This window comes from Zalophus californianus, chromosome 1, assembly GCF_009762305.2.
Source record: "Zalophus californianus isolate mZalCal1 chromosome 1, mZalCal1.pri.v2, whole genome shotgun sequence".
Lineage (NCBI taxonomy): Eukaryota > Metazoa > Chordata > Mammalia > Carnivora > Otariidae > Zalophus > Zalophus californianus.
This window is the reverse complement of record NC_045595.1, coordinates 1,656,660-1,677,004: the sequence shown is the minus strand read 5'-3', so window position 1 is coordinate 1,677,004 and position 20,345 is coordinate 1,656,660. Positions and strand designations below refer to the sequence as shown.

At 60.9% G+C, this 20,345-nt stretch overlaps 2 protein-coding genes across 5 annotated transcripts; both read left to right on the top strand.

The window, feature by feature from the left end:
* Window positions 1–1,465: 1,465 nt before the first annotated feature.
* On the top strand, window positions 1,466–20,298 carry LMNB2 (lamin B2). Of its 4 annotated transcripts, none has more exons than XM_027582556.2 (14): window positions 1,466–1,756; window positions 7,457–7,593; window positions 10,206–10,366; window positions 10,563–10,684; window positions 13,361–13,531; window positions 13,627–13,752; window positions 14,083–14,303; window positions 14,523–14,811; window positions 14,893–15,000; window positions 15,398–15,517; window positions 15,750–15,863; window positions 17,756–19,557; window positions 19,642–19,710; window positions 19,860–20,298. In XM_027582556.2, the coding sequence occupies exons 1-12, from the start codon at window positions 1,472–1,474 to the stop codon at window positions 17,828–17,830; spliced, it is 1,929 nt and encodes a 642-aa protein (XP_027438357.1). In that variant the 5' UTR covers window positions 1,466–1,471; the 3' UTR covers window positions 17,831–19,557; window positions 19,642–19,710; window positions 19,860–20,298. The 4 variants fall into 4 exon arrangements, with proteins under 4 accessions (XP_027438357.1, XP_027438356.1, XP_027438358.1 ...); XM_027582555.2 differs by having other exon boundaries at window positions 1,466–1,816; window positions 16,539–19,557; XM_027582557.2 differs by having other exon boundaries at window positions 1,472–1,756; window positions 16,539–19,557.
* On the top strand, window positions 19,390–20,298 carry TIMM13 (translocase of inner mitochondrial membrane 13). The gene is made up of 3 exons (XM_027582597.1): window positions 19,390–19,557; window positions 19,642–19,710; window positions 19,860–20,298. Exons 1-3 carry the CDS (start codon window positions 19,438–19,440, stop codon window positions 19,956–19,958), a joined length of 288 nt encoding a protein of 95 aa, XP_027438398.1. The 5' UTR covers window positions 19,390–19,437; the 3' UTR covers window positions 19,959–20,298.
* Window positions 20,299–20,345: the final 47 nt, after the last annotated feature.

Below are 20,345 nucleotides of genomic sequence, written 5' to 3'. Positions count from 1 at the left end.
AACAGCACAGTGACGGTCTAGCTGGGGATTGTTCCGGCCTGGGTTCTAAGGGGGGGGGGGGGGCTTTGCTTCTGGTAAGAGGGGAATATATAGTGAGTTTCAGGCGTTCAAGACAGGTGAGTATCCCGCCTCCTCAGAAGGCTGGAAGGACAATCACGTTCTCCGTGTGACATTTTTGAGTCCCTAAGGGAGGCTGTTTCAGCCCAATTCCCCAAGGTGGGATGTCTGGGAAGGAGGGGTTCTCCCGGCAAGTTCCAGGGTGAGGGGAAGGAAGTGGTTCTCAACTGGGGGCAATTTTGCCTCCAGGTGACAGGTGGAAATGTCTAGACATTTTGGTTGTTGGGACTGGAGTGGGCTGTGGTGCTGCTGGCATCACGTGGAGGGGTGGGGAGCCCAGAGATGCTCCTCCACATCCTGCCCCACCGCAGAAAACAACGGGGCCCCAATGGCCATGCGCCAAGACACTGCTCTATAGATTCGCCTCTGCTGGATGTTTTATATATGGTGGAATTGGATAGTATGTGGCCTTTTGTGCCTGGCTTCTTTCAATGAGGTGTTTCTCTTTTTGTTTTTTTTAAATTGAGGTATCATTGACATATAACATTGTAGAAGTTTCAGGTGTATGACCTCATGATTTGATATTTGTGTACCTTGTTGAAATGATCACAGTAGGTGTAGTTGGCATCCATCAATACACATAGTTACAATTTTTTTTGTGTGTGAAGAGAACTTTTAAGGTCTACTCTCTCTGCAACTTTCAGATATACAATACAATGTTATTAACTATAGTCACCATGCTGTGCATTACAGCCCCAGGACTTCTTTATTTTATAACTGGAAGAGTGTGTGCCTTTTGACCGCTTCGCCTATTTTGCCCACCTCCCACCCCTCCACCGGCAACCACCAACAACCTGTTCTCTGTATCTGTGAGCTCAGTTATTTTTTTTTAAGTTAATTAATTTTTTTTAGTAATCGCTTCAACCAAGGTGGGGCTTGAACTCACAATGCCGAGATCAATGGTCGAGTGGTACGCTCTTCCGACTGAGCCAGCCAGGCGCCTGCTGTGAGCTCAGTTATTTACCTTATCTTATCTTATTATTTCATTTTGATTGTACATGTAAGTGACATCACTGAGCATGTTTTTGAGGTTCCTTCACCTTTAATTTTAAAAGGACTCCAAAGAGGTAGGTAGGTTCTACAAGTCGGGAAAGTGGGCATTGGAAAGAAACCCGGTGTCACTCGGTGGCGAGCTGGGAGTTTCAGGTCCGGAGGCTTGGCCCTGGACGCTAGCCGTTTCAGGAACAGCAATGTGTCGACAGAGCGAGAACCTGAGCGGGAGGCGAGCAAAGCCATGCCCGCACAGGAAACTACAGCTCCCGGCTTGCCCCGCGCAGCCAGGACAGACTACAAGTCCCAGGCTGCCCCGCGGCGGCGGGCGCCGGGCGCCATCTTGGTCGGCGGCGCGGATTGAATGAGCCCGCCGCGCCGCGGCCGCCGTCCCGAGCCGCGCGGGCCCCGAGCCGCTGTCGCCGCCGCCGCCACCACCGCCGCCATGGCCACGCCGCTGCCCAGCCGCGCAGGCGGGCCCGCCACGCCGCTGTCGCCCACGCGCCTGTCGCGGCTGCAGGAGAAGGAGGAGCTGCGCGAGCTCAATGACCGCCTGGCGCACTACATCGACCGTGTCCGCGCGCTCGAGCTCGAGAACGACCGGCTCCTGCTCAAGATCTCCGAGAGGGAGGAGGTGACCACGCGCGAGGTGGGCGCGCAGCCGGGGCTTCGACCTCTGAGGGTCCCCGGGGGCTCCCGCGCGCGAGAGGTGACACTGGGCAGGCCCCGCCCACCGGGGGGGTCCCCGGGGTTCGGGGGGCCCTAGGGGCGCACGCTGGGGTGGGCCTCGGCCTCTGACTCTACCCGGGGGGTTTCGGGGACCTCCCGTGGGTGAGGTTTGGAAGCCGGGCGGGCCTGCCCACCTAGGGGATCCTCAGGGAGTCTCGAGGGGCTCCAGGAGAGGGGTGCACACTGGGGCAGGCCCCGCCCACCGAGGAGTCCGAGGGATTTTTCGGGCGACCTGTGAGAGAGGGGTGCACACCGGAGCAGGTCCCGCCCACCGAAGGTTCCCCAGGGTTTTTCGGGGGACCTGTGAATGAGGGGTGCACACTGGGACAAGCCCCGCCCGCCGAGGGGCCCGCAGGGGATTTCGTGTATCCACTGAGTGAGGAGTGCAGTCTGGGGTACCCCCCTCCTCTGAGGGATCCCCAGAGGATCTCGGGGCCCCCTGTGCGAGTGGTGGAGATGGGGCAGGGCCGAGCCCTGAGTAGTTAGAGGCGATCTGGGGATCCCCTGGCTGAGAGGGAATGAGCCAGAGTAAGCCCCGCCCCTAAGCGAGGTGGGGAGTCTCGGGGATGCGTTAGGATGTTCTGGCGTCCTGGGAGGAAATTTGGTGGGGTTCTCGGGTCTCGGAGGAGACCGGGAGTTCATACTGTGTGGAGGGTCTCATGGTCGGGGGGGTCGTCTCTGGGGGGAGTCACGTGCTGTGTTCTCTGTGGAACTCTGCAAAGGCCCTGTGATGAGTTCTGGGGAGTTGAGGGACTGGGGAGGTGGTTTGGCTGCAGGGTCCGTCTCCTACCCGCACCTGGGGTGGGTGGGCATCCGAGGGGAGGGGGTCTGATGCCTCAGGGGTCCCATGGGAAATTTGAGAGGTCCTCAGGTGGGCCTTGGGGCCCCCGTTGGCTGATGGACTGGAGCCTGGTAGGGAATGGGGAGACGTCTGGTCTTGGGGATCCAGTGGGAAGTTTTGGTTTCCACGTGGGTCTCAGGGCTTCACTGCAGACTGAGGGAGAGGGGCTGGGTAAGCCCCACCCTGCAAGGGCAAGTGAGGGCTGGGTGTCCTGGGTGGGTCCTTTCCTTGGTTGGGTACTGTGGCTCCAACCCAACCCTCCCCCAGTCCCCACAGGCCCCAGGCTCTTTTCTTACTTAGCTGGCCCCTGCTGGCCCCTTGAAACCCAAGTGTGGTTTCTCTGAATAAGGGTGGGGGGCTGGGGGAGTGCTCACCCTGTGGTTCCCCCTGAGGGCCCGTAGGAGAGCCAGGCCCTGAAGCCAGAATGTTCTAGAGCCTAGGCTTCCCTAGGCTTCCCTATCCTGACCGTGGACCAAGTGACAGATTTGGAGGAGAGCAGCTAGGGGGTCATTTCAGGGAGCCACTTGCCCTTTGTGTGACTCAGGGCAAGTCACTTAAATTCTCTGGATCTCAGTACTTCTTTTGTAAAATGGAAATAACAATGCCCCCTTTTGTGCCGGCTGGTGGGGCGTGTGTGTTAATATGTGTTTTGTAGAATAAAGGACAGGCGCCCCGAGGAAGTATTCCGTGGGTTCTGTCGCCCCTGTTTCATCGTTGCCAGGACAGGCAATGGCTCAGAAAGTGTCTTGGGTGATGATGGGGAGGAAGTTTCGTTGGTAGGTGGTGCTATGTTGCTCGGGATTGGATTCAAACTCAGATGCAAACTGCTTTTAGTCAGTGTGACCTTGGGCAGGTTTTGTCATTAATACGATGGGGCTAGAATTGTCTGCCCCCGAGGTGGCCCCCTAATGTCCTCAGGATGTGGACCCAGTTCCTGCCTGCTGGGTTGGTTGGTGCGCCACCCATGTGAGTTTCTTCTTTCCCCTGGCCTTGCTTGTCCCACCTGCAGGTGGGGTGAATGGCAAACAGACCTTTGGGGGTGATGGGCCTGCTGGGCCCAGTGGCAGTGACCAGCATGCGCTGGGTGGGTGTTGTACCTAGAGCCCGTGCGGGAGCGCATGGGGAACCCGGTCCGCCAGCTGTCTGGGGAGCAGCATCATTCCCTTCTCAGCTGGTGAGGCCTCCTGGAAACCAGATGAGCTCAAGGGAACAAAGGCAGTCTTGCTGTGGGTGATAAACCTGCCCCACTGTGAGCTCAGGGGCTGTGTGGGGGCTCTAGGTGTCACCCCGGGGTGAGGGCTGCGCTCCCACCTGGAGCTGGGGAGTTGCCACCAGCTTGTTCTGGAGCTTCTACCTGCCCGTGGGGCCAGGTGATAAATGCCCCTCGGAACTGGGCAGTGGAGGGAGCTGGTGACCTACGGAGGGAGGGGATGCTGGAGCAGTGAGGGCGGGAGTGGTCCCGTGGGCTCTCTAGAGGGAGTGACCTGGAAATGGCCTTGGCTAGGGGCGGGGGCGGGGAGGGTGGGGAGGCTTGCCGGGCTCTGGAGAGGTGGGTGGGCAGAAGCAGAGAGGGGGCCGGGAAGGTGGCTCCAGTAGGAGGGATGTGTGCGCTTTACCTGAACAGCAGCTCCTTGCCACCATGGAAGCTGCCCCCAGGGACATTAGTGGTCATCAGGCTGGGGGTGCTCCTGGCATCAAGTGGTGCTCAGGATGGCCCCACCCCCGAGGATGTTCCAGCCCCAAATGCCATTAGGAGAAGCTACTTCAGGCACCCTTTGAAGATGCCTTTTAAAATGTTATAAGCAGGGCGCCTGGGTGGCTCAGTTGGTTGGGCGACTGCCTTCGGCTCGGGTCGTGGTCCTGGAGTCCCGGGATCGAGTCCCACATCGGGCTCCCTGCTCGGCGGGGAGTCTGCTTCTCCCTCTGACCCTCTCCCCTCTCATGCTCTCTCTCTATCTCATTCTGTCTCTCAAATAAGTAAGTAAAAAATCTTAAAATAAATAAATACCTATTAAAAAAAATGTTATAAGCATACCACACGCTTGTAGTAAAACCTAAACAGTTGAGGTAAAACTGAAGCTTCCAAGCCCTTGCTGTTCTGCCCGTGGGCACACTCTCACACGTGCCTACCTACAGGTCCCGCTGGGTATTGGTCGGGTGGGCAGTGCTCTCCTGAAGAGCCATGTGCTCATGTCACTGGAGGGTTTCTGGAAGGGCTGGGGCCGGGCCGGATTTCTGTTTGAGAGAGGTCTTGTGTGCTGGCCGGGAGGGAGGGGACCCGGGAGGGGAAGGCAGTTCTCCAAGGAGCCTCCCCACTTGGGTGTTAAGTTCCTCCAGCCTTCGGTTTCTTTTCTCTTACCTGCCAGGGTGTCCTGTTGCTGCTGGGGGGTGGGGGCAGGTAGGGGGCTCCCTCAGGTGGACCCAGGGAGCAGGGGCAGGGTGCGGTGAGCTGGGCGGGAGGAAGTAGCACTTGGGGCTGCCTGTGTCTGGGGATTACCTGCAGAACTGTGGTTCTTAGCTGGGAAGATTTCATCCCCCAGAGACTCGGGAACAGGAAAAGGCCACCTCGGGTTATCTGGACACCCCCCTCCCCACGCTCCACCTCCCTGGCCAACACATGCTAACACATTTGTTCATTCTTGGCAGTTGCAGAATGCCATTAAAGACCAAACAAAAGGCCCAAGCCATTGGTCTCCCATTGCTGTGGCCCAGGCTTCTGCAGGGACTGTCACAGGTGCAGGGAAGCAAGTCCTGCCAGCAGAGCACCTGTTAGTGGTCTGAAAGAGGCTGTGTGCTTGTCCTCTACAAGCATTTTCTACATTGTCCCAGGGCCATAGAGTGGGTTTGGCAGATGTTTTCTGAACAGGGCTAGAGTCAGCATTTTCAGCTCTGTGGGCTGGAAGTCTCCATCACAGCTACTCAACTCAGCCGTCACGGACACTATGTAAAGGAACGGGCCAGGCTGCGTGCCAATAAAACTTTATTTATACACATGGAAACCTAAATTCCTGTAATTTGCCTGTGTCACAAAACTTCTTTTTCTTCCCCCCCACCTTCGCCATTTAAAGATGTAAAAACTGTCCTGGGCTTGCAGGCTGGACAAACACAGGCGTTGGGATGGAATTTGGCTTGTGGGCCTGAGTTTGCAGACCTGGCTGTAGATAAGTGCCTTATTAAGACAGATGGACATGTGCCCGCGTGTCTGCGCGTGCACGCACGGACGTGAAACACTGCGTGGACTTAGTACTTTTATTTAGTAATCTCTACAACCATGGCGCTTGAACTTCCACCCTGAGATCAGGAATTATGCGTCCCAGACAGCCGGGTGCCCCAGAACTCGGTACTTTAACCAAGACACTTGAGGAGACTGAGACCGTGGCCTGGGAGCCCAGAGCAGGGTCAGGACGGGTGAATCCAAGGGGTTGCCAAAAATCTCGGTTGTGGAGACAAGCAATATGATGTATTTTTACTTACTCAACCTTATTTCTCGGGGGGTGGGTCTCGACTGTCTGTTAAAACCCCGACTCTTCTGGAAAGTCCCACCTCCCAGAAGCTCCTCTGTCCCTGGCCAGGGGATGGTGGTTACCTGACCACGTCGCAGGTCCTTGGCAGCTCCCTGCAGCCGCCTCTGCTCTGGGGCCTTTCCCATGGAAGGGAAGTGTCCCGGCTGCCCCTGCACCCCCCAGCCCAGACACCTGCTGGTATCTTGTAGTTTCGTGGGAGGTGGTGTAGCTTTCAAAGCTGGCTGCCCTGGGAGTGGTTCTGATTGTTGTCCTCCGTCCACCTTCTCTGTCCGCAGCTTCATTGAGCTTGAATTCTCAGCCCCTATGGCTCTTCCAACAATGCTCTACAGCTCAGTGGTCTTAGCGTGTTTAGATGTGTGCAACCATCGCCTCTGTCCAATTCCGGAACATTCCCATCTTCCCAAAAGAAGCCCTGTCCCCATCAGCCGTCACCCCCCCCCCCAGCCCCCACGAGCCCCCTTTCCATCCGCGGATGAGCCTCTTCTGGACGTGTCACGCACGTGGACTCACACCCCGTGTGGCCTTCCGTGTCTGGTTCCCTCCCTGAGCGTCGTGGGCTCGGGTCCGTCCCCGGGGCAACACGTGAGGGCGCCTTGCTCCTGCTCGCGGCCGTGGGACGTGCCCGTGGGTGTGTGGACACACTGTATGTATCTGCTGGTCCACTGATGGACGTTTGGGTCATTGATACCTTCCGGCTGCTGTGAACTGTGCCATGAACATGCACACAGGTTCATGTGCGTGCACGTGTTACTTCTACCGCGTAGGTAGGTCCCAGCAGTGGAGTCACAGGGCTACAGGGTCAGCTGCCCGACCCCGGCGGCTGGCCCGTTTTCCACTCCCACCGGCTGTGTGTGGAGGTCCCGATTTCTCTGTGTTGCTGCCAGTGTCTGTTATCCTTTGTCTTTTTGACTCTGGCTGTCCTAGTGGGGTTGAGGGACTCTCTCACCGTCCTGGTTTGGTTCCAGGTATTTGTAAACGCCTGTGCCTGCCCTCTGCACATAGACATGGGGGGGATGGGGGAAGGTTGGGGGTAACAAGGCCACGAAAAGCATGAGCTGTGTGCCCATCTGGTGGGTGACCGGGGTGGGGGACAGGGGACCTGGGCAGGTCGGGCCGGCTGGGGTCACCCCAGGGGTAGGGCGCTGAGCTGGGTGGGGAGGCCTCTGGCATCAGTAGGAACCGTGCCCAGCCCGGAGCGCCCGCTGTCGGTGGAAAGGGGTTTCTCCATGACCTGGGCCTTGCTGCACCCCCTCAGGTGAGCGGCATCAAGACGCTGTATGAGTCGGAGCTGGCCGATGCCCGCAGGGTGCTGGACGAGACCGCGCGGGAGCGGGCGCGGCTGCAGATCGAACTGGGGAAACTGAAGGCTGAGCTGGAGGAGGCGAACAAGAGGTAGGTGTGCAGCTGAGGTGTGGTGCGTCCCCGGCGGCCCTGAGCCACACCCAGACACCCTTGGTGCGGGGTCATGCGGGCTGGCCGCTGGGGAGTGAGGGTGCTCTGTGGCCTGACCCTCTAGCTGGCCCTTCCCACCACCTTTGGTCCCCAACATAATTCAGCCCAGAACGTCCTAGACTTGGAACCACACGGTGTGTGGCCTTCTCAGCCCGGCTGCTCTTTCTCAGAGCTGTGCTGCTGAGGTGCCTCCGTGGAGGAGGTCCACTGGAACAGAACAGAGCGCAGAGGTGGCCCCACAGTCGAGGCACCTGGTCTTTGGCCAAGGGGCAAAGGCCATCTGTAGTTTTAAGCGGCCAGGTAGCCTGTATCCCATCAGTTTAGTAGGTTTTTTAATTAAAAAGTGATTTGTGCTTCTTGGGGAAGATTGAGGAAATTCCAGAGTCAGCACTGCCTGAGACCCCAGCTGCTCTGCCTGGGATCAGTGCAGATTCCAGAAGCCTCCGGATGCCTGGGATCCTGTGTGTGGCTCCTTGTCTGGGCCCAGGAGTCTTGTTTTTTTCTGCTTAGCAGTCACAGGTGCTCACTGGTGAGAAAGTGAAAAATGCAAGATAGTTTAAAGAGAAAAGTAAAAGTCTACAGCAGCCTTGCAGGCTTTCCCCAGACAGAGCTGCCATGGCTGGCCTGAGCGCCCGCACGCGCCTCCGTAAACTCATGGCAGACGCCGGAGACAATGGGTGGGGGTGGGGGGCTTTGGAGGCCACGAGCCTTTCATGAACGTCCCCCTGGGTCATCAGATGTCCTCTGTGCCGGGAGTCTGTCCTGGCCACCGGGATGTTGCCAGGCCCGGGGCCGGTTCACCAGGGGTGCTGTGGCTGTGTGAGGGAGGACCCGACAGATAGGCCACATCTCCCGCTTAACCCTCCGGGACTTACTGTTACACAGATGAGGAGGCCGCATTCGCACCTTGAAGCTCGTGAGACGTGGCCAGTGAGACATAAGCCAGTGGGAGCCACCAGTGCCCCTGCTTTCTGGGCCATTCTGCGTAGTTCTGCAGAATCCAAATATTGGATAAAGTTGTTTAGAAATTTTCCACATTGAGGTGCCTGGCTGACTCAGTTGGAAGAACATGTGATGCTTAATCTTGGGGTTGTGAGGTCAAGCCCTACATTGGGTGTAGAGATTATTTGAATGAACTTTTAAAAAAAAGAAAAATTTTACACATCACCTGATGCCTCTGTTCCTGTTACCCTGGTTTTGTCACTGATCTCAAACTTGCCAGGCACACCTCACCCCAGGGCCTTTGCACTTCTGCTTCCTGTGCCCAAATACTCTTCTCTCAGAAATAATGGATCTGGCTCATTCTTACACTCCCCTCATCCAGGTCTATTTCAAGGGTGACCCCCACCGGGGCTTGTGTGCCTTAAAAGTGCGGTTCCCACCGGCTTGTGCTCATCCCTCACCTCCCGTCCCGCTTCCTCTGCCCTCCTAATGCAGATTCGCATCTGACAGGCAGCACGCTTCACTGTCATCTCGTCTCACGAGAAAGTTCTGCATCGGGAGAGCAAGGGTGTTCCCAGGTGTATCTCTGGCACGAGAGTGGCATTCTCCACAAAGTGGGCCCTCAGTAATGGGTGTCACACGAATGATTCGTTTCCCCAAACCCCTGCAAAACCTGCTCTAGGGGCTCAGGTTGTGCAGCCCCCAGCCCCATGTGGGTGGGAGAGCAGGACCGTGCGGCGTAAGCTCAGGGACGAGGACCGCAGGGACCCTGAGACCCTCGTGGAGGGGGGCGGTAAAATGCCTCAGTGGAGCTCCATGTTCCCAGGGCTGTTGTGGAGGACACGAGCAGCTTGGCGGCCGAACTGACTGGTCTCTGCACCACCCCCCTTGTGCAAGCTGATGCTGCGTCCCCAGTGGTTCTCACTGGGTGGCGGGGGGGGGTGCACCAGGACGCTGTTCGGCCCCCACAGTGCCCTCTTTGTGAGCAGCGCTGGGGGGAGACCCTGGGTGTCGCTACTCTTGCTGGGAACGGCTCTGTCGGCTCCCGGGTGGAGAGGTGGTATGCATTCAACTCCAAGAAGACGGAGGATTCCTTTGAGAAATGTTCAAGAGCCTCAGACCCATGCTAGTAATAGCTGGGCGTTAAGGAATCTATTTGCCTTCTTTAATATTGGGGAAAATTGTCCCTAGAATATCAGATGAGCCTGCTTAAAGTAGCTTAAGTTTACAAACAAGATCGACTTTTCAAAGGCCAGGATTTTAATATGCAACTTTAATAAATTATACATTAACTTTTTTAAAAATTGTTCTCCCCTAAATGATCCCTCCTGTGTTGAAAAATCACAAAAAAATTACATTAAAGCTCTTTCCTTGAGGCTTTTTTGAGCACTTGTATTTGTTAGCTGGTGGAATCCTGATGTGCAGAGCAGGTCTGAAGAAGGGGCAGCTTTTTGGGTGACAGCCTGGGCCCCGTTACCCCAGAGCAGATGCTCAGAGGCCAGAGTGAGCTGGTCCCTGGGCTTCCTGGCGCTGCCTGAGGGGCCCCCTGTAGCCCCCCACACCCAGCTTGCCCCTCGTGCTCCTGCCTAACGCCTGCTCTTGACTTGCAGCTCCAAGAAGAGGGAGGGTGAGCTCACCGTGGCCCAGGGCCGCGTGAAGGATCTGGAGTCGCTGTTCCACCGGAGCGAGGCAGAGCTGGCCGCCGCCCTCAGCGACAAGCGCGGCCTGGAGAGCGACGTGGCCGAGCTGCGGGCCCAGCTGGCTAAGGCAGGTTTCGGGCGGGTTTCCCCAGTCTGGCGGGGAAGCTGGGGATGCTGGGGGCCGGCGTGAGCGCTGCGGGCGGCCAGTTTCCAAGTCCTGACACCGTCTGTTGGAGTGTGTATGTTTAAGGGGATCCCTGGGCCCCGAGAGGCCATATGGTGCGGCAGACAGTGTCACCTTCGCCTGCTGTCGTGTCTCCCAGGCAGAGGACGGTCACGCGGTGGCCAAAAAGCAGCTGGAGAAGGAGACGCTGATGCGCGTAGATCTGGAGAACCGTTGCCAGAGCCTGCAGGAGGAGCTCGACTTCCGGAAGAACGTCTTTGAGGAGGTGAGTCTCAGGGCTGACCGTACCCCCACACGGGAAAGTTCGTGGTCTCCCACTTCCCGGAGGGCAGAGCCACGATCGGGGTAGGCCGGGGCCATGCTCCCTCTGGAGGCTCCAGGGGAAGGTCCTACTGCCTCTCCCAGCCCCGGGGTGGGGGGCTCTAGGTGTCCCCCAAGCTCGTGGCCGTGTGCCTCCCTCTGTGCTTCTGCCTTCACGTGGCCTCTCCCCGTCTCTGCTCTTCTATCTCTTATGAAAGACACTTGTCATTCCACCCGGATGATCCAGAAGGATCTGATTTGGAGATTCATTAATCCCATCCGCAAAGCCCCTTTTCCAAATAAGGTCACACTCCTACTTCTGGGGATTAGAACGTGGACACATCTTTTTTTTTTTTAAGATTTTATTTATTTAACAGAGAGAGACACAGTGAGAGAGGGAACACAAGCGGGGGGGGGGGGGGCAGAGGGAGAAGCAGGCTCCCCGCCGAGCAGGGAGCCCGATGTGGGGCTCGATCCCAGGACCTGGAATCATGACGTGAGCTGAAGGCAGACGCTTAACGACTGAGCCACCCAGGCGCCCCAAGTTCCTTTTTTCTTAATGTAACTCTTACACTGACATGTCCTAGTTCTGGCTGGGAGATCTACAGTCCTGCTGAAGGGGACCAGAGTGCTGGGTTTTCATGATGTGCATAGAATTCTACTGAACAGGTGACTCTAAACACACGTGTGCATTCTTTCATAAACCACATTTTAGAGATGCCCTCCAAGAGGATTTGAGAGTTCTCATGTATTCTCATTATTAGTAAGTGTATTTGTCATACTGTGAATGTTGAATACTACAAAATGCTCTTTCTCTGCCTACTAAGATAATTTTAGATAGGTTATTTAAAATGTGGCCCTGGATACATCTTTTGGGGCGCCACCATTGAACCCACGGCAGACCCTCTTTGTGAAAGGGAGGCGGCGGGCCCCTCTGCTTCTGTTGCTTCCTGGGTCCCCCCTGCCAAGCTCTGAATCCCTGGGCCTGGGCTCGGGGGTATGGCGGGCCCACCTGGGAGTGAACGACAGTCCTGGCAGTTAGAGCTGGGGTTTCTGTGTCTTCTCGGAATGGATGTGGTGTGGGGCCCCTCCCAGCTCATCATCACAGAGCTCATTGTCCTGTCACGGCCCAGAATGGAACTACGGGGCCAGCCGGTTCATGCACTCAGTGCCCGGGGGGAGCTGCTGGTAGGAAGCATGCCCGTACAACTGAGGAGCGGCCTCCAGCTGCAGCCAGGCCTGGCCAGGGCCAGGGCCAGGGCAGCTGGGAAGGAGCCCCTGAGGGAACCCCTGAAGGCATCCTCCAGAGCCCTGAAGCCTTCGAGGGGGTCTGTATGGGGCCCTGAACTTATGAGGAAGGATCCCAGGAAGAGAGCCATGCGGGGACCTGTGAGGGGAGCCCGAAGGACACCCTGGAAGGGCTCCTGGCGGGGCTCCCTGAGGCCAGTGGCCAGGAGCTCCTGGCGCGGAGCCATGCAGCGAGCCTTGCGAGCGGCCATAGGGGGCCCCGTGAAGGTGGGTGTGCTGGTCCTGGATTCCCCAAGCTTCATGGCTTCTTTGTAAACAGGGCTGGCTCACTTGAGAAACATCACTATTGTTTTTACAAGCTGATGGCACAGGGTGGTAAGCGACTGCTCTCTGCTGGAGTGAGTTTCTTGGAGGAAAGGCTCTTGCCTTTCCTTGTAGCCCCGGGCTGGTGAACAGCGCCCTCTGCCCGCACCTGAGCCCACCCTGTGTTTGGGGGGCTGTGCGCTAGGCCCAGACCTCCCACTGGTTTGTTTAGTGTTGCGGCGGCCTCCTTAGGGCCAGGTCTCTGTGCCTCGGACCCCAGGTGCCTGAGACGGGCTCGGCAGGAAGTCTTTTTTTTTTTTTTTAAGATTTTTTTTATTTATTTGAGAGCGAGAAAGAAAAAACATGAGTGTGCAAGCAGGGAGAGGAGCAGAGGGAGAGGGAGGGGGAAAGAATCTCAACAAGCTGACTCCCACTGAGTGCACAGCCCAACTTGGGGCTCAGTCCCGCTACCCTGAGATCATGACATGAACTGAAACCAAGAGTTGGATGCACAACCCAATGAGCCACCCAGGTGCCCCTCGTCAGGAATTCTTTTAACCACAGCTTTATTAAAATATTCCTGTACCATAAAACTTTTAAAGTGTACAAGTTGGTTGGTTTTAGTACATTTACAGAGTTGTGCAACCTTCACCTCTATTTAACTCTAGAACATTCTGTCGGCCCAAAACGAAACCCCGTCCCCATCAGCGGTTACTCCCCGTCCGGCCCCCGCGAGCCCCCTTCCCGTCCGCGGATCAGCCTGTTCCGGACGTGTCACCCACGTGGACTCACACCCCGTGTGGCCTTCTGTGTCTGGTTCCCTCCCTGAGCGTCGTGGGCTCGGGGTCCGTCCCCGGGGCCGCGCGTGTGGGCACCTGTGCTCGTGGCCGAGGGACGCTCCCGCGCGTGGGGGACACGTTTTATTTACTGCTTGTCAGCTGGGGGCTATCGGGGCCATGTCCGCTCTGTGACTCTCCGGCGGTTCGTTGTTTTGAGCGCTCACGTGGACTTGGGGCTCGGGTTGAGGACACTGGTGACCCCGAAGCTGGGGACCCAGGGCGGGGGCGCTGACCGCCGCGCTCTGGCGCAGGAGGTGCGGGAGACGCGGCGGCGGCATGAGCGCCGCCTGGTGGAGGTGGACAGCAGCCGGCAGCAGGAGTACGACTTCAGGATGGCACAGGCGCTGGAGGAGCTGCGCGGCCAGCACGACGAGCAAGTGCGGCTGTACAAACTGGAGCTGGAGCAGACCTACCAGGCCAAGGTGCTGGCGGGCGGCGGGCGGCGGGCAGGGCGGGGGGGAGCTCCCTGCCCGCCGCCCGCCCCCCGCCCCTCACACACCTGTCCGTGTCCCTCCAGCTGGACAGCGCCAAGCTGAGCTCTGACCAGAACGATAAGGCCGCCAGTGCCGCCCGGGAGGAGCTGAAGGAAGCCCGCATGCGTGTCGAGTCCCTCAGCTACCAGCTCTCCGGCCTCCAGAAGCAGGTGACTCCCGAGGGCCTGCCCCCGCCTCGGCCCTGCCACTGCTGCGGGACCCTCCTTCTGGCGTCTCGGGTGTAGACGAGCCACGAACGGCAGTGTGGGTGATGCACCACCCCTCCCCTCCTGGCCCGGGGAGTGGGGTGGCTGTTGGGCCCACCGACCACCAGAGCCCTCGTGCTGCGGGGCCTGGTCTCTGCCCACGCCTCCCCCCGCCCTCCAGGGCCTCCTGCCCGCGTGGGTGCCCGCGCGCACACGCAGCCCGGTAGGCTTCTCTGCGTGACCCGCAGAGGCCGCCCTGACCTGGCCGCCCGGACTCCCCCCACCGCCCGCCAGGCCAGTGCCGCAGAGGACCGGATTCGCGAGCTGGAGGAGACCATGGCTGGGGAGCGGGACAAGTTCCGCAAGATGCTGGACGCCAAGGAGCAGGAGATGACCGAGATGCGGGACGTGATGCAGCAGCAGCTGGCCGAGTACCAGGAGCTGCTCGATGTCAAGCTGGCCCTGGACATGGAGATCAGCGCCTACCGCAAGCTCCTGGAGGGCGAGGAGGAGAGGTGGGGGTGGTCTCAGGAGAGGGAGGCCAAGGGGGCGAGGCCAGGAGGGAGGGGGTGGGGCTACAAGGCGCGAGGAGGAGAGGGGTGCAGGGGGCGGGGCCGGGCGAGGAGCCGGGGCGGGGGGGGGGGGGCGGGGAGAGGCGGGGCTGCAGGGGGGCTGGCGAGCGAGAGGCTTGGGCCCCTCAGGAGCCCCGGTCCGCCCTCGGTCCCGCCCCGCAGGCTTAAGCTGACCCCCAGTCCGGCGTCACGCGTCACCGTCTCGCGGGCCACGTCGAGCAGCAGCAGCGGCGGCGTGTCCACGGCCGGGCGCCCGGGCCGCAGCAAGCGCAAGCGGCCGGAGGCGGAGGAGTCGCCGGGCCCGGGCTCGAGCGGCATTGGCTCCGGCAGCAGCAGCAGCGGCAGCACCAGCTTCCATCTGACGCAGCGGGCCTCGGCCTCGGGCGGCATCGGCATCGAGGACATCGACCTGGAGGGCAGGTTTGTGCAGCTGAAGAACAGCTCGGACAAGGTGAGGGGCCTGCACCCCGGGGCGCGGGGTGGGGGGCAGCCTCCCCGAGCTGTGCGTCAGGCGCCGTGTCCCCTGTGCCAGGACCAGTCCCTGGGGAACTGGCGAATCAAGAGGCAGGTCATGGAAGGGGAGGAGATTGCCTACAAGTTCACGCCCAAGTACGTGCTGCGCGCCGGCCAGACTGTCACGGTAAGTGGCCGTGGAAGGCCGGGCGGTGGGGAGAGTGGCCCTGGGCGACCGATGTGAGTGGTGGCTGGGGTGTGGGGCGTTCTTGAGAAGCAGGCAATGGCTTGAGGGAGCGGGGGGGGGGGCAGTGGTCGAGTGACTTGGCTCTGAGAACAGCTGAGTCCTGTCGCGGGTCACCTGTGTGCCCTTGGACCCTCCCTGGAGCCCTTTGGAGCCCCGTGGTGACGCGAGTCACAGGCGCTGACCCCGGGGGCTGATGGGCTTCCGGTCTCCGCTCAGCCTGCATTTGCTGACATGAGCCCGTGGCCACCAGACCTCAGTGTCTCCTTTACCCTGGCTGGTGGCGTGTGGTACTGGGCCTGGAGCCAGCATTGATGGGGAGGCCCTCCTGTGTCCCCAGGTGTGGGCTGCTGGTGCGGGAGTGGCCCACAGCCCCCCCTCGACGCTCGTGTGGAAGAACCAGAACAGCTGGGGCGTGGGCGAGAGCTTCCGGACCGTCCTGGTCAACGCCGACGGGGAGGTGGGTGCCCAAGGCCTGCCGGGGGCCACCCCCATCCTGGCTCTGGAGTCCTTCCTGGGGTCCCCATCTCACCCTTACCACCCCACAGGCCCAGGGAGCACAACCCTGGGTTCGGAACGTGGCTCTTGGTGTGCTGAGGCTCGGCTGGAGCACCCGGGCCTGACCACCACCGTGACGGGCTGCGCCCCCGCTGCCCGAGGGGTCAAGTGTCTGTGGCCCTTCTCCTGCGCAGGAAGTGGCCATGAGAACCGTGAAGCAGTCCTCGGTGGTGCGGGAGACGGAGAACGGGGAGGAGGGAGAGGAGGAGGCAGCAGAGTTTGGCGAGGAGGATCTTTTCCATCAACAGGTAGAGGCCCCCAGGTGGCGCGTGGGGACGCCCACTGGGACGCGCATGCGTACGCCGCCGGCAGGTTCCCGCGCTGCTGCTCCGGCTGCCGCGTCTGGGCGAGGCTGGCCGTGGCTGGCTCTTGGCACCGCCCAGGCCTCGCCCCGCCTGGAGGGCCGCGCGCCCACCGCCGCCAGAGGTGGCCTGTCGGGGGAATACCCTTGTCTCCTGGCTCTTGCTCCTTGGGTGGACCTCAGGGTTCTGGCCCCGGGGCCCCCAGGAGTGGGGTGTTGAACCCCGGGCACCTCCGGGTGGCGCCGGTGTAGCCTTGAGGGTCCTCAGGGAACGGGCTCTGAGGCCACTGCTCCTTCCTGCCAGAGATACCAGGGCTTAAGTAATGGTGTTCGGGCGAAGGGTTCCTGAGGCTCTGGGGCTGAGCTGCAGCCCCTCTGCGTGGTAAGACTCGTGTCTGACCTTTAAGTCCTGATGGCCTGTGTAGCTCGGGACAGAAGGAAGGGAGACGGCGAAGGTTCTGGATCAGGGACAGTTGAGGCTGAAGCTGCGGCCCCATCGACTTGCTGGGGGGGGGGGAGGGGGCACAGGCCCTGGGCCGGCCCCTCTCCGGCAGGGGTTGGGGGACCTGCCTGGCCAGGTGGGCACGTGCAGGCCTCTTAGGTTGCCGGGCTTTCTTTCTAGGGGGACCCAAGGACCACCTCGAGAGGCTGCCGCGTGATGTGAACGGAACACGCCTCATCAACTGTCTTTACCCCAGAGCCACCGAAAACTATTTTTATATCATTGGCTGTCTTTAGTCCTTGATACATTTCTAGAGAATTTTTAAGCATACTGCCAGAACGTGGGGGCGGGTCTCTGTGATCTTTCCTATGGGTGGGCTTCCTTGGACCCTTCCTTCATCACCCCTGGCCAGAGTTCTCTTTGGTGCCCCATTTCACCATTTGGTTGAATTCGAGGCCGAGGAACCTAATGGCTGACAGGGGTTGGGCATGGAGGCTGGGAGGCCGGGCCAGGGGCTGCCAGGGCTGGGGCTCTTGTGTCCAGGAGCCGCCCCGTGGGCCTCGAGTGGGTGGAGAGCAGCACTGCCTAGGAGTTCAGTTGTTTTATGAAGCTCCTTAAAAACCAAATCCAGAATCCAGGTTCTGACCTGGGGCAGGGGGGCAGGCGCGTCCCCTGTGGAATTTTGGTGGCCCGGCTGCAGGTGCTGGAGTGTGGGGTTTTGGCCGCCTGGCCTGGGCTCCGGGGCTCTGGTGTAAGTCCTTGTGATGGTGTGCGGCCGCGGGCCAGGTTTCTAAGCACATATCGAGGCACTCTGCAGTGGGCCCCCTTTTCCCTTCCTGGCTGTCTGGCCCTCGAGTTTCTGGAGCTTTCTGTAGTCCAGTTCCTAAGCTTGCAGGACCAACAGGGCGGGAGAGAGAGATGGAAACCCGGGGAACAGGGACAGCTCCGTTTGGAGACTTGTCACTAGGTAAATGGCCAGGGGACAGGTGGAAAGGGAAATGGGGTCACCTTGGAAGCAAGTGCCCCTGGTTTCAGAGCCACTGTCCACGGGGAGCAGCCAGTTCCTGCCCGCCGTGAGGAGAGCAGCTTGAGGGTGAGCCACCGGACCACCCACACGGCGTTTTCCCACTCTGTGCCTTGTGCCTGGGGCCAAGTCCCAACGCCCGCCGACCCCTGTATGTGCGTGTCCCGCTGTCCTAGCTTCTGTGGCGACCTCGCTGAAACGCTGTGTCTCCGACATGCCGGTGCTGGCTGATTCCGCAGGATGGCTCCACGGCCCCCAGTCCAGCTCCTGGCTGCCCGGCCCCCTCCGCATTTGCTTCCCATTTGTACCCCCCCCCACATAGATACACAGAAGTTATTTTTTTAATGGATATTTATTTTTTTACATTGGTCAGTACTCAGATTGCCGGATTCCACTTGAGGCCTCATGCCAGCGTCACTGGGACAGCCCCCCAAGGGGCTGGAGTTGAGGGAGGCTATCTCGGTGACCTCTGAGGCCCCAGACGGCAAATTCCTTCAGAAAGTGCAGCTCGAGTCTTCAAGACGTCATACTGAGCCATGGAGGCACGCTGCCCCCAGAAGGCAGCCCGTTTACAAAGCAGCCAGCCCTTCCCAGCTCGCCCTAGGCCGGGAGCAGCACGCCTGCCTCCCACCTCGGGCCCTACCCCCGCCCCGCCCCGCCCCGCCCCGCCCAGTCCCGTCTCACTGCGCTTGGAAACTGCTTGTGGCCGGAGGGTCGGAGGCTTCTGCTGCATCGAGAATCTGCCCGCAGCCCCTTGCTTTAGGTCTAGTTCTTTCCATGGCCACCCGAGTCCCCGGGCCGTGCGCTCGGTTCTCCTCGTGGGCGGAAATGTCTAACCACTCCTCCCCGCGTTTCTGGTGCGCCCCGGGGCGCTCGCTCAGCCTGGCGATGCGCCAGCCCCGCCCCACACACGACCTTTCCCAGGAGGGCTGCCGGCTGCGCATCCCCCCACCCCGCGCCCACACCTCGGGGACCACGCGCACAGTGCGGGCCTGGGGTGCGGAGGCTTGAGGCTTTGGGAGGGTGGGGCTGGGGTCCTCCCGACAGTGTGCCCTGGCCTCGGCCACATCCTGCGAGGTGTCTGGGGCGGGGGTCTCATGTGCAGGGAGTGGGCCCCCCTCGTGTCCGGCAGGTGATTCCTGTCGTCTTCAAGCCGGTTCCCCGCCTTATGCCCGCCCGGTGGCGTCCCTGGCCCGGGGGAGGGGTGCCAGCAAGTGGGGGACGGGCGTTGGTAGGGAAGTGCTGGGAGGCCCAGGGTGGAGTCCAATGTTACAGCGTCAGCGTCGGCCTGGGAAACAGTTCGTAGTTGTCAAACACGCTTAGCTTTAAGCCGCTTTAAAGGACGCGAGACGGTTCCCTCGCCCCGGCCAGCGGCGGCTCGGCGGCCCTCCGGGTGCGGTCTGACCCCGCAGCCCCAGGGCGCGCCCCCGCCGAAGCACCAGCACAGCCTGCCGGGGGGCCGCCCCGAGCGAGCGCCGGGCGGGGGAGCCGGGGGCGGCGTCCACGAACTTGCATGCCAAACGTGTGGTCTTTTTCTTTCTCCAGTGATTTGTAATATGCATTTTATGACTGGAAACTTTTTGTACAACACTCCAATAAACATTTTGGTTTTAAGTGCTGCCCCCGAGTCCGCTCTGACACAGCTGCCCCAGTCCGGCAACAGACCGGCGTCGGAGACCCCAGGGGTTTGACCGGGCCTCCCGTGCCAGCCTGCGCCCTCGGTCACGTGACGCGCCTGCCGCGGGCGGGGGAGGCCTCGTGCGCATGCGCGACCCGCACGGCGAGCCGGGAACGTCTCAGCAGCCCCCGTGCCTCCCACCCGCCGGCACCAGGTCGGAGACACCCGCGGCCGGCGCGGGAGCCGGTTGCAGACCGCGCTTGCGCGCAAAGTGGGAGGGGGGGGAGGGGGCGCACGGCCTTGTGGTAGTTGTAGTCCGACCTGGCTCCGCTCCCAGCACGCTCGGACTTTATTTCCCGTGGTGCCCCGGGAGGCCGACTTCCGGCGTGGGTACGGGTCGGCGCACGCGGTTTCGGTTCGTTTGGCTTTGCGGAGCCATGGAGGGTGGCTTCGGCTCGGATTTCGGGAGCTCCGGAGGCGGCAAGCTGGACCCGGGGCTCATCATGGAGCAGGTGAAGGTGCAGATCGCCGTGGCTAACGCGCAGGAGCTGCTGCAGGTCTGGGGTCGGGCCGGGGCGGGCGCTGAGGGCGGTGGGGTCCGTGGGGGCGAGTGTCGCGGCTGAGCTCGCGTGTCTCCACAGAGGATGACGGACAAGTGCTTCCGGAAGTGCATCGGGAAGCCGGGGGGCTCCCTGGACAACTCGGAACAGGTGAGACCGGCGGGGCCGCGGGGAGGCCCCTGCGCGTGCGCGGCCCGGCGGGCGTTGCGGTGGGGCCCCTGCGCGTGCGCGGCCGGCTGCCCCGGGGTGGGGGCGCCGGCCGGGGCGGGAGCTGAGCCGCGCGCCCTCCCCGCCTGCAGAAGTGCATCGCCATGTGCATGGACCGCTACATGGACGCCTGGAACACCGTGTCCCGCGCCTACAACTCGCGGCTGCAGCGGGAACGAGCCAACATGTGACCCCGCCGCGCCCGACCCCCACCCTCCATTTCAGTTCCATAAACGCTCTTTGCGAAGCGGGGGCCCGCTCGTGCGTCCTGCCTGCCCGTGCTTCTGAGGAGACCGGCGACCCTCGGGACGCTGCTCCCCTCCCGCCTGCCAGCGAGCGCGGCGTGGATCGCGGGGGCGGCGAGACTTCGCCCAGTGCCGGCAGCGCGGCGGCACGGCCCCCGGTGTGCACAGGCTCCCCGCGTGCCTCGGGCGGAGAATCCGCGGTTGGACCTGGGGGAGCCGTCAGGCCCCACCCGAGCTGTGACCGCCTGACGGTGGGCGGGCAAATAAATGAGGGAGGGGCGGAAAAGAAGCCGTCGCTCTTCCCTTCGGGGGGCCTCTGGGGGAGGTGGCAGC